This window comes from Narcine bancroftii, chromosome 1 (genome assembly GCF_036971445.1).
Source record: "Narcine bancroftii isolate sNarBan1 chromosome 1, sNarBan1.hap1, whole genome shotgun sequence".
Lineage (NCBI taxonomy): Eukaryota > Metazoa > Chordata > Chondrichthyes > Torpediniformes > Narcinidae > Narcine > Narcine bancroftii.
In genome coordinates, this window is record NC_091469.1 from 390,396,881 (window position 1) to 390,409,863 (window position 12,983).

The following is a 12,983-nucleotide window of genomic DNA, read 5'->3' on the forward strand; positions in this document are numbered from 1 at the left end:
GCATTGCATTTTTGATTGGGAGGAACATCACAGAACTGCTTCAAAGGAATATTCACGAGGCTATATAGGTGAAACTGAAAAATAAGAAGGTGATGATAATTTTCATTGATTGTACCGTCGACACCACCCCACAATTATCAGAAGTAATTAGAGGAGCAAATATGTAGGAAGATCCAGATGTAAAAATAATAGGGATGCAATAATGGATTTCAACTTCTCTTATATTGACAGGGATAACCAGAGTCCAATAGGCTTGGATGGGAAGAAATGTGAAAAAAGTATCAAAGAAAGTTTTCTCAATCAAAATGTAGAGGGCTTTCTAAAGAGGGAGGAATACTGAACCTCCTATTGGGAAATGAGGCAGGGTAAGTAACTAAAGTGACATTGCGGCAGCCCACTGGCCATAATTCTATTAGTATTAAATAGTTATGGAAAAAGATAGGAATTGGGATAAAGAGATGGTGTTCTTAACAAGAGACAGGTTGGGAAGAGATATAATCCATGAGAGTCAGTGAGTTTGTAATAGATATCAGTGGATAGCTTGTTTCCTGAGCTGGAAACAGAGAGGACTAGGAAGAGAGGCATCAAAAATAGTCCAGGTAAATTTAAAGGTTGGATGGAAGTTAGTAGTGAAGTTAATAAAATTGTCAAGTTATGCAGGGGTACAGGAGGTATAACTAATGTAGTTGTTGATGTAGCAGAAGAAGAGTTAAGGAGTGGTACCTGACTACAATTGGAACAGGGTCTGGTCCACACACATAGCCAAACAGCAGGAATAGCTAGGATCCAAGGCTGTACCCTGAATCTGGAGGAAATAGGAGTTAAAATAGATGGTGTTAAGGGTGAGGACAAGTTCTGCCAACTGGAGGAGAGTTTAGTGAACAGCTTTGTGGAAAAAGAAAGATGCAGAGGGTCCTGAGGCATTTCTAATGGAGAATTTGCATCACAGATTCCACATTAATTGAAGCTCTCCCATTATTCCTCATGAATTGCTACCCCTAATTCCCAAATAATATGTAGCCTTTAATAATTCCTCAGTTAACTTGTATGTTCTCAAGTTTAGTATTTATTAGTGATCTCTCCTCATTCCCCAGAAAGTTCAGAGATTCTTTCAGTGGTAAAAATCCAAAATCAGATATGAACCATGTTTAAGCTTAGAATGATTCTGAGTGATTTACAGCATAATTGTGCATAGATAAAGGTATTTGTATATTTTAAAAACTCTACAGATCACTTGAAACTTCCTAAAACATTACAAATTCTTACATGAAAACATATTATGCATGGAAGGGACAAAAGAAAATATATTTAGAACAAATTCCTGAAACAAATATAGACAATTATTTTTCCTGTACAGTTAAGTAAAACTCAGTTGAAGTATTATTGAAATTACATACAGCAAAGTACTACAAATAGCAATGTGTTGATGAAAAATCTGTGTTATTACTGATGGTTGAGGGCCAGTGCACTGGAAATCATGTATATTAAATAGAAATACTGAAAAGATTTTTGAAAGGAAAGGTTAACGGGTAGAGAGAACCTTTCATAAGATATTGAACCCTAGGTACGAAGAAGAAGGTACATGGCAGGTATAGGCAGCAAGGAACAAATGAAGTACATGAGAAGTATAAGAAATGCAAGAAAATACTCAAGGAGGAAATCAGGAAGGCTAAACAAAGACATGAGGTGGCTCTGACAGACAAAGGGAGGGAAAATTCCAAGGCTTCTACAGATATATTAAGAACAAAAGGACAGCAAAGGACAACATTGGTCCTATTGAAGGTCAGAGTTGTCACCTATGCATGGAGTCAAAAGAGGTGGAAGAGATCTTAAATATATTTGTTGCATTTATGTTTACTCGAGAGGTGACACACAATCTATAGAATTGAGACAAACCAAATGTGAGGTCTGGGACTCTATACAGATTATAGAGGAGGAGGTGCTTGCTACGTTGAAGAAAATAAGGGTGGATAAATCCCTGGATCTGACAAGATATTGCCTCAGACCTTGAGGGAGGCTAGTGCAGGAATTGCAGGGGTCTAAGCAAAGGTATTTAAAACATCCTTAGCCACAGGTGAGATCCTAGAGGAATGGAGGATAGCCAATGTTGTTCTGTTGTTTAAGAAATGCTTTAAGGATAATCTGGAAATTTACAGGCTGGTGAAATTGACATTAGTTGTGGGTAAATTATTGGAAAGTATTCTCAGAGACCAAATTTGTATCATGAGGGATAGTTTACATGATTTTGTGCATGGTAGATCATCTAACCAAACTTATAGTTTTTTTTTGAGGAGGTTCCCGAGAACATTGATGAAGAGAGGCAGTAGATGTTGCCCACGTGGACTTTAATAAGGCCTGGGAGGTTGGTCAAGAAAGTTTAGTCACTCATTATTTAGGATGAGACAGTAAAATGGATAAGACACTGGCTTTGTGGGAGAAGCCAGAGAGTGGTAGTGGACAGTAGACAATCACCTGCATAACTGGAGAACTATGACTAGTGGCATGCCTCAAGAATCAGTCCTGGGTCCATTGTTGTTTGCCATCTATAATCTAGATGATAATGTGGTAAAATGGATCAGCAAATTTGTAAATCATTGTAGGTGTAGTGGAAAGCAAGAAAGGCTTTCAAAGCTTGCAGCAGTATCTGGTGCAGCTGGAAAAATGGCAGATGAAATTTATGGTGGACAAGTGTGAAGTAATGTACTATGGGTGGACTTGTACAATAAGCAGTAGGGTACTGAGAAGTGTGCTAGAACAGAGGGATCTGGGAATACAGATATATTATTCCTTAAAAGTGGAGTCACAGGTAGATAGGGTATTAAGAGAGCTTTTAGTCAGAAATGAATATTAAAAACTCTTATCATCATCCATTAATGCCTGTAAACATCTTTATTTCCATTATTTTCTTTGGAAAAAAGAAAAAAAAATAGCATTTTCAATAGAATTTAAATAAATTTTGCAATGGTGTGCCAGTTCTGTTTTCATTAAAAAAAAACAAACACATTGCCACAGAGAGTTGTCAATATTTAGGAAATGGTCTTTGAACTCATTTACAATTTTAAATTGGCAGCTCGAAATAACATTTGTTTTAAAAGAAAATACACCAAAACTAGTTTAAACTAAAAATAATCTCACTGTTTATTTGTCACAACCTTGACATTTTTCAGTTTGTTCCTTCGTGCGTACTACCCTTTCACATGAAATCTGTTTTTGAATCTCCCCATCTAAGTTTCAATCAGCCAAACACAACTCCACTGTATATTTAGTAATCTCACATTTTTAATGAAATCCTTACCAGATTTTTCCAATTTCTCGATTTTTTTTGGTGTGTATTTGTTCTGGAAATAATGCACTTCTGGAACAAACCACACCAGTAACTCACACCAACCAATATTGTAGATTGTATCCCATGAGAGTAAGCTAAATGATCCAGTGTTCCTCCTTTATGTAAATTATTTGCATTAAGAAGTTCATTACAAGTACAGGTATAGACAAATGGATAGCTATGGAAAATAGTCTGGGCTCATGAGCAGTATATATTAAAACTAGAATTGTGAACCTCAACATATTGTTTATCTTTCAAGTCAAGGATACATATTGTAGCTGGTTCAATGACCACGCACAGAAACGAAGCACATGGCCAAAGGTTTTAATATCCTGAAACCTCCAGCATACAACAACATGCTTCTGGCCGGGATCCAAGGCTGAAATTGAGGGAGGAGACTAGGGGTCTTAGCCTTTATTGGGAAACTAGGAAGGAGGGGGGGGTGGGCACCAGGTCGGAGGCGGGCCAGCCTGAGCCGTCCAGTGAGGTCCGTGTTCCACCACACAGATTAACCCAACCCCAGTAACAATAATGATAACTCTATTGATAAAGAAAGACCTCCCCTCTTTCTTATTTTTACCCCATCTACTCTTGCTGCGCCTCCATCCCCGCCCCCGTTTTTCGGTGGCATTGTGTCTGCAAGAACCCTTGAGCAATAGGTACAAAAGCATCTTCAATTTGCCTGATTCCGTGTATTTGTCAAAACCAGCTCAATCCCCAGAGTGAGCTCTTCCTTCTGTGGTATCCATCCTTTAAGCAAAGTATTTTCTGGAAACCATGTACATTTGGGGGCCTTGTTTGTTCCAGATGCATCGACACTTTTACACCTGCTCTTGCATTGACCCTCTTTTGCGATGACCACCTCATCTTGGAATAATCCTATTATTCGCGTCTTTTCCAAGATCCCATAACCCACCCTCTTGTCTCTTTGTCTTTGGCTTGGCTTCGCGGACGAAGATTTATGGAGGGGTAATGTCCACGTCAGCTGCAGGCTCGTTTGTGGCTGACAAGTCCGATGCGGGACAGGCGGACACGGTTGCAGCGGTTGCAAGGGAAAATTGGTGGGTTGGGGTTGGGTGTTGGGTTTTTCCTCCTTTGTCTTTTGTCAGTGAGGTGGGCTCTGCGGTCTTCTTCCAAGGAGGTTGCTGCCCGCCGAACTGCGAGGCGCCAAGATGCACGGTTGGAGGCGAGATCAGCCCACTGGCGGTGGTCAATGTGGCAGGCACCAAGAGCGTTCTTTAGGGAGTCCTTGTTCCTCTTCTTTGGTGCACCTCTGTCTCGGTGGACAGTGGAGAGCTCGCCATAGAACACGATCTTGGGGAGGCGATGGTCCTCCATTCTGGAGACGTGACCTACCCAGCGCAGTTGGATCTTCAGCAGCGTGGATTCTTGTATTGACCCCATTAAGCACATGCTTCCACTGCATTTTGCACTCTTGTCTTCTGCAATGGGCCTCTCTATTGCCCAGTTCCCATTGGCCCTCGCCTCGCTGTCACTTCGACAGCGAAGCGACGACGCATGCGCAGCGTCAGGGGTGATGGCTTTCGGCGGCGGACGGAGCTTGGTGGGGAGTCGGTTGGCAGCATCTTGGTGGCTCGGTCCTGGGTCCAGATTTTATTCCGAGAAAGCGAATCTGCAAGTCCCCTCTTCCCCGCCAATCCGGGATATCATCTACACTCAGGAGCATTACAGTCTGAGAGAGTCGCTCCGGAAGGTAACGCAAGGCTCGGGTCAACGCGACCCGCCTCCTGACGGCTGGTCAACCAGTGCGCCTGGGGGCAGCCAGCAATGAAACCCCGCAGCACAACGAGGTGCTGGACCATCTCAGGCCACGCAGCATTCGTGGAAAGTAAAAGACAGCCTCAGGAGGGCCGAAAACCAGACATGCCCGGTTGATTTGACGGGGGGGGGGGGGAAGAGGTGCAGGACGATGGTTGGGGGGGTATGGTGGGGGGGGGGAGAGGTGCAGGCCGATGGTTGGGGGGGTGGGGGGGGGGGGAGAGAGGTGCAGGCCGATGGTTGGGGGGGTGGGGGGGGGGTTGGAGAGAGGTGCAGGCCGATGGTTGAGAGGTAACAGGTGGATGCAGCTGGGAGGGTGAAGAACAGAAGGAAGCTGAGGAGTTTGAGGGCTAAGATAGAGCTTAGAGAAGGGAAGGAAAGGGGTGGGGAGTTGGAGGAAGGATGACAGAGGGATGAGGGGATTAACAGAAATTGGAGGGTGATATTGGTGCCATGTGGCTGCAGAAGTTGCTCACAAACAATAAGGACCTCTCAGTAGCCAACAGCATCAACTCCTCACCCAATTGACATACTTACATGTCTATGGCCATGTGTCCAGCCCAGCTGAGACCACCCACAAATTGAAGGCACAAGACTTTGTATTGCGTCTTGGCAGTCTCCAAACAGAAGGCATCCATATTGACTTTTTCAATTTCCATTCACCCCCTCCCTTTGGGTTTTCTCTTTCCCTCGTGAATGAGAGAAATAGAAGGGTTTAGTACCCGGATTCCTAAAAACTGGACCGAGAGGTCTTCATTTTTGCCATGATGAAAATGAGGTGGCAATGTAGTCATACTGAGAAATTTGAAAATAAGTGCGCATTTTAATTTCGGCCCAGTGAGAGAACAAAAACAAACCAATGTCGGGAATGAGTGTGGGTCATTGGTATGAGAATAACTGGGGAATTTTGGATATTTTAAGGTAGCGTTAGGTGGTGCAAATGATCATTGAGAAATAGACTTGGAGCTAATGAGAACTTGAAGCACTTTTGTAATTTTGAGGTAGTTTAAACAATATTATTAAAGTAAAAATGAGAGGTTCTGTTAAAGTTAGAAATCTGGTTCCAGTTTAGTCAGGTATTTGATGTTCAGAAAGCACATCACACTTCATTCATTCTTCAATACGGAACTAAAATGGTTCCCCCAGTACGCAGTATATATGAGTGACAACGTCATTATATTGCATTTTCCAAATACCTTGACTTTCTCCCCGTGACTGTTTTTAACAAAGTGTCAGCCTGTTTAATGGTGAGGTGAGGCAGGAGTCGTTGTTTTAGATTTAATGGAATCAGAGAAACTTCTGGTTCTTTGTCCAGTTCTATTCAAAGAGGCTTATTGTTGATTTTCACCTTGACATAGATTTTAGGATTCAATTTATTGTCATAGTGATAAAACAGTATACTATTAAGTGAAATTCTCTTTTGCCTTCTGCAAGGTGACAGATTTGCCACCGGCAGAAATTGCCTTGGCGCCTCTTACATTTCTTATAGTCAGAGAAAGAGAAGCAAAGGATAGTCTCCCCAGAGTCACCGAGAGTCCGAAGATTCACCTCTAGTGCTTCTGCAGCCTCCACAGCCACCCAGAGTCCAGTCCAAATCATTGGCGACCTGAGCTCCAGATCCAAACTTCTGACATGGTCAGGGGCTCTTCGGCTCCCTTAGCACCTCCTCATATCCTGGTTCTGATACCTGGTACTCCTCCAGCCAATTCGAGCCAGTCTCCAGCAGTCTGCAGCCCATCGCAAGTCTCCCGACAGCAGTCTCCACCAGCCTCAACTTCTGTGGGTTCCTAGCCTCGAGTCACCAGCAGCCCACCGCAGAGCCCCCTCACTGGTCCACCTCCATGGTCACCGTCCCATGGTATAATGATTTTCTATCATTAACTCTGCAAATATACCTGGTTTTTTACTGCCTTATCTTCTTCCAAGTCATTTGTTTTGATGCTGGGGCTTTTGTCTTTCTCTTCCATCGTTCTTCTCCAGTGGGGCATTTTTCATATCTCTGTCCCTTTTTATCCTTTTTATCTTTGTTTCTCAGGCAATTGACTTTGATGTGCCCTTCTTTCTCTCATAAATGGCACTTAGACCATCTGAAATAATAGTTATCAAGCCTGTGGTTTCTTTTTCTGGAGTGGAAGCAGTTTTGGCAGGAAAATTTGACCACCAATAGAGGATTGCCTTGGTAGATGTCCACGTTGTTATCAGTTTTCACGGAACCCAAAGTAGTCTCATATGCAGAATTAAGAGTTATGTTTTTTGACTTAGTAATTTCTGTCTGGCACTGTGGTCTCTTAATCCATCGTTTAAGAATTGACCAAATTCACAGTGGTGTGACATTTTATGTAATTCTGCCAAATATTTGCTTACAGATTTGCCTGTTTTCTATTATTAAATCTTTGCCTTTCTGCTAGAACAAGTGGTTTGGGACTTGGATGTTCCCCTATTATAGTACACAACTCTGCATAAGTTTTAGATCCAGAGCTATGAGATTTTTTTTTAACAGCTGAAAAGTCTTACTGCCCATTCAGCTTAAAAATAGTGATTTCTTTCGGTGAATAGGCGCAGTGTCAATAATATTATTGGCTACACAGTGATGATCAAATCGTTCCACATAGTCACACCAATTTTCTTATGAATCCAAGAACTGCCAAACTCTGCCTCCGCCATTTTGAATTTCATTTTCTTTGTTCCTTGTGCTTGAATCTGTGGGGCCCATTGTGGTGAAAATATTGTGTTGCCCTTTTAAATCTTCAGTTCAATGTTGGAACATAGAGGGAGTTTGTTTTCATCCTCGTCGCCAGTCTGTCATGCACTTGATATTCAGAAAGCACTGCATGTAGAGACGTGATGCTTCATTCATTGTTTAATACAGAACTAAAATGGTTCCCCCAGTACACAGTGATGACAACATATGCACACAGGCATTTCGACATAATGTAGTCCAGATTGAAATTGTGAGCAGAGAAAGCACAGGAAATGTGGTATGGCAAAATTATTTTAATATGACTTTGACTTGTTTACACTTAATGATAATCAAGAAGATTGAGAACATTGAAGTAGATGTAAGAGTTACTGAATTCTGCAACGTAACAAAGAACGAACGATGTTAAGATGAGCAAGACATGTTGTACCATTAGTTTATTAGGGGAGCCTCTTTTCCAGTTCAAATTAACTAATCAAAACATGTGTTGGCCATTGGCTGCATTTTGCACTTGACCTTGTTTGGCTGATTTGTGCAGGCATTTTTGGACCTCAAAGTGTGGTCTTTGGTGAGTCATCAATGATGACGGGCTTTACGCAAAACGCACATAGGCTTGAGGCCGTGACATCACCCCCTCAGCCTCAAAGTCATGCGAGGTGGCGACTGTCCGGCTTTGTTCTGCCACATATCGGTCTGATGGATTGACTGTTTGGCCTGTCCTTGTTTGGTACTGAAGTGTGGGCGGTCATCGACAGGAAGAGCTGGGTACTTGTGGCTTTGCTGGTTCTGTGGGTGACATAGCTGGTTCTCGACGTATGCTGGCTTTAATCAGTTGATGCATATGCTATCATTCTTTCTGTTCCTATGAATTATGAAACTTTTGGGTTGGCATTGGATGTCTTGGTATGGGCCATCGTATGCTTGCTGAAGAGATTGGCGAAAAGTGTTGTGTTGTACCAAGACGTGTAGTGTTGTAAATCAGCTCACACATAGACTGTTGTATCTGTTTGCCACCTCAGCGTTGGCCTGAGTAATTGCATTGTTTTCCATAGTTGGTTGACATAATTGCCAGAATATTGTGGTTTGGCCATAGGAACCAATTTGTGAAATTCCCTGGGAAGTGTCAGGGTGGTACTATAGACAATTTCCACTGCTGAACATTCTAGGTAGCCAGCTTGATCATCACTTTGTTGTCCAGATGGGAGAGGTTGTGGAGCACACTAAAGATTTCTTGATGCATCGCTAGAGGCACAAAGGATCTTAGCTTGCCAGTGAATGTGTCACACACAATTGTCTCTCATGTTGCACGTGTGAAAGTCTTTGAGTTTGAAAGCTGTATCATTTTGGTGGTACTGGAGGATCTTGGGATCAGTGTGTTGTGTATGTGCCATTGCATTAAAATCCATCGTTGTAGTTGTGTAAAGAACAGTTTTGATAGAGCATCACCAACAGGATTTGCTTTTCCTTGGATGTGCCTCATGTTACTGGAGAATTGTAGGATGAAATCCAAGTGGTGGATTTAGCACCACTTATTTATACCTCTGTGGTCATGCAAGAGGTATAAATGAACGGTTGGTGGTCCACAAAAATAGTGAAGGGATGGCCTTCCAACTGATGGTGGAAATGTTTGATGCTAAGAGAGGTAGCCAGTTCTTGTCCAAATATACTGTACCTCATCTGAGTGAGTAATTACAGTATTATCTGTACTACCCTGAATTCAAGCAACCAGCAGCCTCAAGCAAATAGGAAAAAAACATCAAGAAAAATAACTTTTAAAAATAAAATAGATAAGAATATAATAATAAGTTAAAAAATAAGCAAGTTTAAATTTTTAAAAATAAATGTTCTTTGAAGTAACATGTAAACCTTTGGTGAAGATGGGAGCAGATGTTCAACCAGCAGAGTGCTTGTGGCAACTGTTTGAATAAAGTTGTGTGAAACAGCAATAGCATCGCCCTGGATGAAGAGAGGTAGCGTACTCTCAGGTAGCATACCTGATACTCAGGTAGATAGAGTGGTGAAGAAGGCATTTGGAATGTTGTCCTTCATAAATCGGAGTATTGAATTGAAGAGTTGGGATGTTATGATTAAATTGTACAAAGCATTGGTGAGGTCAAGTTTGGAATACTGTGTGCAGTTTTGGTCACCGAATTATAGGAAGGATATAAACAAAATAGAGAGAGTGCAGAGAAAGTTCACGAGAATGTTGACAGGATGTCAGGGTTTGAGTTACAGAGAAAGGTTGAGCAGCCTGGGGCTTTTTTCTCTGGAGCGTAGAAGATTGAGGGAGGGATTTGATGGAGGTGTTCAAGATTTTAAAAGGGACAGAGAGAGTCAACGTGGATAGGCTTTTTCAATTAAGAGCGGGAGATATTCAAACCAGAGGCCATAGTTTGAGATTCCAGGGGGAAAATTATAAGGGGAACATGAGGGGAAATTTCTTCACGGAAAGGGTGGTTGGGATGTGAAATAAGCTTCCAGCAGAGGTGGTTGAAGCAGGGATGTTATTTACGTTTAAGGAAAGACTGGATAATTACATGGAGGGGAGAGGATTGGAGGGGAGAGGATTGGAGGGGAGAGGATTGGAGGGGTATGGACCAGGAGCTGGTCAGTGGGACTAGGAGGGTGGGGATTTGTTCCGGCATGGACTAGTAGGGCCAAACTGGCCTGTTCTGTGCTATATATGGTTATATGGGTACCTATGGCTACTCCTTTGAGTTGAAGGAAGAGAGATGAGTGAAAGGAGAAGTTATTAATAGTGAGAATAAGTTCTGCCAGGTGGAGGAAGGTAATGGTGGAGGATGACTGGTTGGAGTCTCTTGTCAAGAAAAAAAAACAAGTGCTTTGTATGTGGGATGGAAGTGTAAAGGGATTGGATGTCCATAGTAAAAATGAGGCAATCCATTTCAGGGAATGGAGGGCATGTGAAGTATCATGGATACTACCCTCCAGGGGAAAGACAAAATTTGTTCAGTGGGGCAAGAACAAGTGGACACAATGGGTCTTCCCGGATGATTGGGTTTATGTATATTGGGTAAAGATTTACATGGAGGGGATAGGATTGGAGGGGTATGGACCAGGTGCTGGTCAGTGGGATTAGGAGGGTGGAGATTTGTTTTGGCATGGACTAGTAGAGGCAAACTGGCCTGTTCTGTGCTTTATATGGTTATATCTGCCATTGACCTGTTGTGATGATAGGCAAATTGAAATGGATCTAGGTCCATCCTGAGACGAGTTGATATGCTCCATAACCAACCACTCAAAGAAACCATTAAAGCGGTATTCTCTATGCCTTGCCTGTTCGTGTATCTATATAAATGGATTTTAGGCAAAGTGAAAGTATCTGATTTCTCCACATGCTCTGGTAATGATTTCCAGATATCAACTACTGTCAATACAAACAAAAGAAAACAAATCTTTTCCTTCAGATCCCCTTTAAAAGTCCTTTCCTTTCACCTTAAACTTTTGACTTGGCTTTTGAGAGTGCCCAATTAAATTAGGTTTCCCTATAATTTTCCATTTACATCTTGCCAAAATTTCAATTTTTTTTCTGACCCTGACATTGAAGGATTCTGAACATCTAGAAGTACAATCTTCCCCACATGACATCTCCAAAAGAAATTCAGTGGTTTGCATCAACTACTATCCATGCCCTTGATTTGACAGTGTAAAAACAAACCTTGATTCCATGAATTAAGAGGGATTAGTCTGGTACATTCATGGTGTAGACTAGTGTCAGGTCATGCTCCATCACCGCCCAACACTATCTTTTTCTCTGCCTATATTGCAGTAGAATTAATTTAAAGGATATAGAAAAACAATTCCACCCATATTCCAGTAAAAACACAGTAATGCTGGATAAACTCAGTAGGTCTCACAGCATACATCAGAGGTAAAGATATATAACTGACGTTTCAGGCTTGAGTCTTTCTTCAAGGTATGAGTAAATAGCTCTCTTCAAGGGATGGCTCCATTCAGCAGCTCCACTGAAAATCGCTTCAAGGTATACTCTCCATTCAGTTGTTTAACTGCGAAATCTCTTCAAGGGATGTGGGCTTTCTGAATGAGGACTCAGGCCCAAAACGTCAGTTACATATCTTTATGGATGCCGTGAGACCTGTTTTGTTTTTATTACAATGCAGATTTTAGTTTTCAATCTGTATTCCACAGTGAATGCATCTACAGATGAGCATCTGCATTTTGAAATCTATCACTTCTGAGGAATAGTTTTATATATTTGATGTCCATCAATCCAGCCCCAGGAAACAACATTGTCATCTGACAATAAAGGTACACAAGGTGAAGAAGGAAATTGTGGACTACTTATATTTCAGGAAAGACAAGTCAAGCAAATTCATCAGTTTTGATGACAAGCCACTGGTTCAAGAAGAAAATGAATGAAGCTTTGATGAATTTGTCTAAAATAAACGTTTGTTGCTTTAATGGTGGTGAATTAATGGTTTTGATCAAAAATAAATTAAAATGTACGAGTTTGCCTTTTAAATTCTATAAAAAATGTGTGCAGCTTAAAGGTCATTATCTAATACCACATTCTATTGTGATTGCTTAGTGAAATAAATCAGTACATTTCAGTTGGTTAATTAAGCATTTTGTGTTATTCGTCATTTCTCCTTCTCGTGTCTGTAATTCCCCTTTGTTGTGTGTATTGGCTGGAAGTCCTCTTTAGTTGATGTGCGTTTTTGGGTCTGTTGAAATTAATTTAAATTTATTGCTATGAAATATTTTAGAACATTTCATGCAGCTTCACAGAGGAGAAAGGGTTTGTCTTTCACCTGACATCAACATGAAAGATTGCAATTACATTTAGAATTTTTTAGATGATACGAGATGATTAATCAATCTTTAATCAGTAATTTACCTCATTAATCCACATTGGAAATGTGGATATCCCACATTGCATAAAGAATTGGAATTCTTTGTCTACAAACAATTAGAAATTGCCTTCATAGCAATTGTTATGTTATTCATTACTGTACTTATGTTGCTGAGATAGTAGTCATTTTTTATCTGTCACTAACTGCCAACGAACTGCTAAAATATAATTTGTCCTATCAAATATCTGTCCTATTTTAACCTTTCGTGCTAAAATATCTGGTTTTAGCTCAGTTCTTGCGAAGAAAATGTCCATTATGCAGGGTGAGTTATGGGGTGGTTGTTTTC

General features: G+C 41.3%; 1 protein-coding gene across 1 annotated transcript in view; it reads left to right on the top strand.

Moving 5' to 3' along the window:
• The first annotated feature begins 4,738 nt into the window (after positions 1-4,738).
• The window catches only part of LOC138751412 (probable acyl-CoA dehydrogenase 6), a 43,715-nt gene continuing 35,470 nt past the window's right edge, over positions 4,739-12,983 (top strand). Inside the window, exon 1 of the mRNA XM_069913653.1 lies at positions 4,739-5,039. Within this exon, the coding sequence (XP_069769754.1) occupies positions 4,773-5,039 (267 nt within the window). The 5' untranslated portion in view covers positions 4,739-4,772. The remainder of the gene's footprint in view (positions 5,040-12,983) is intronic.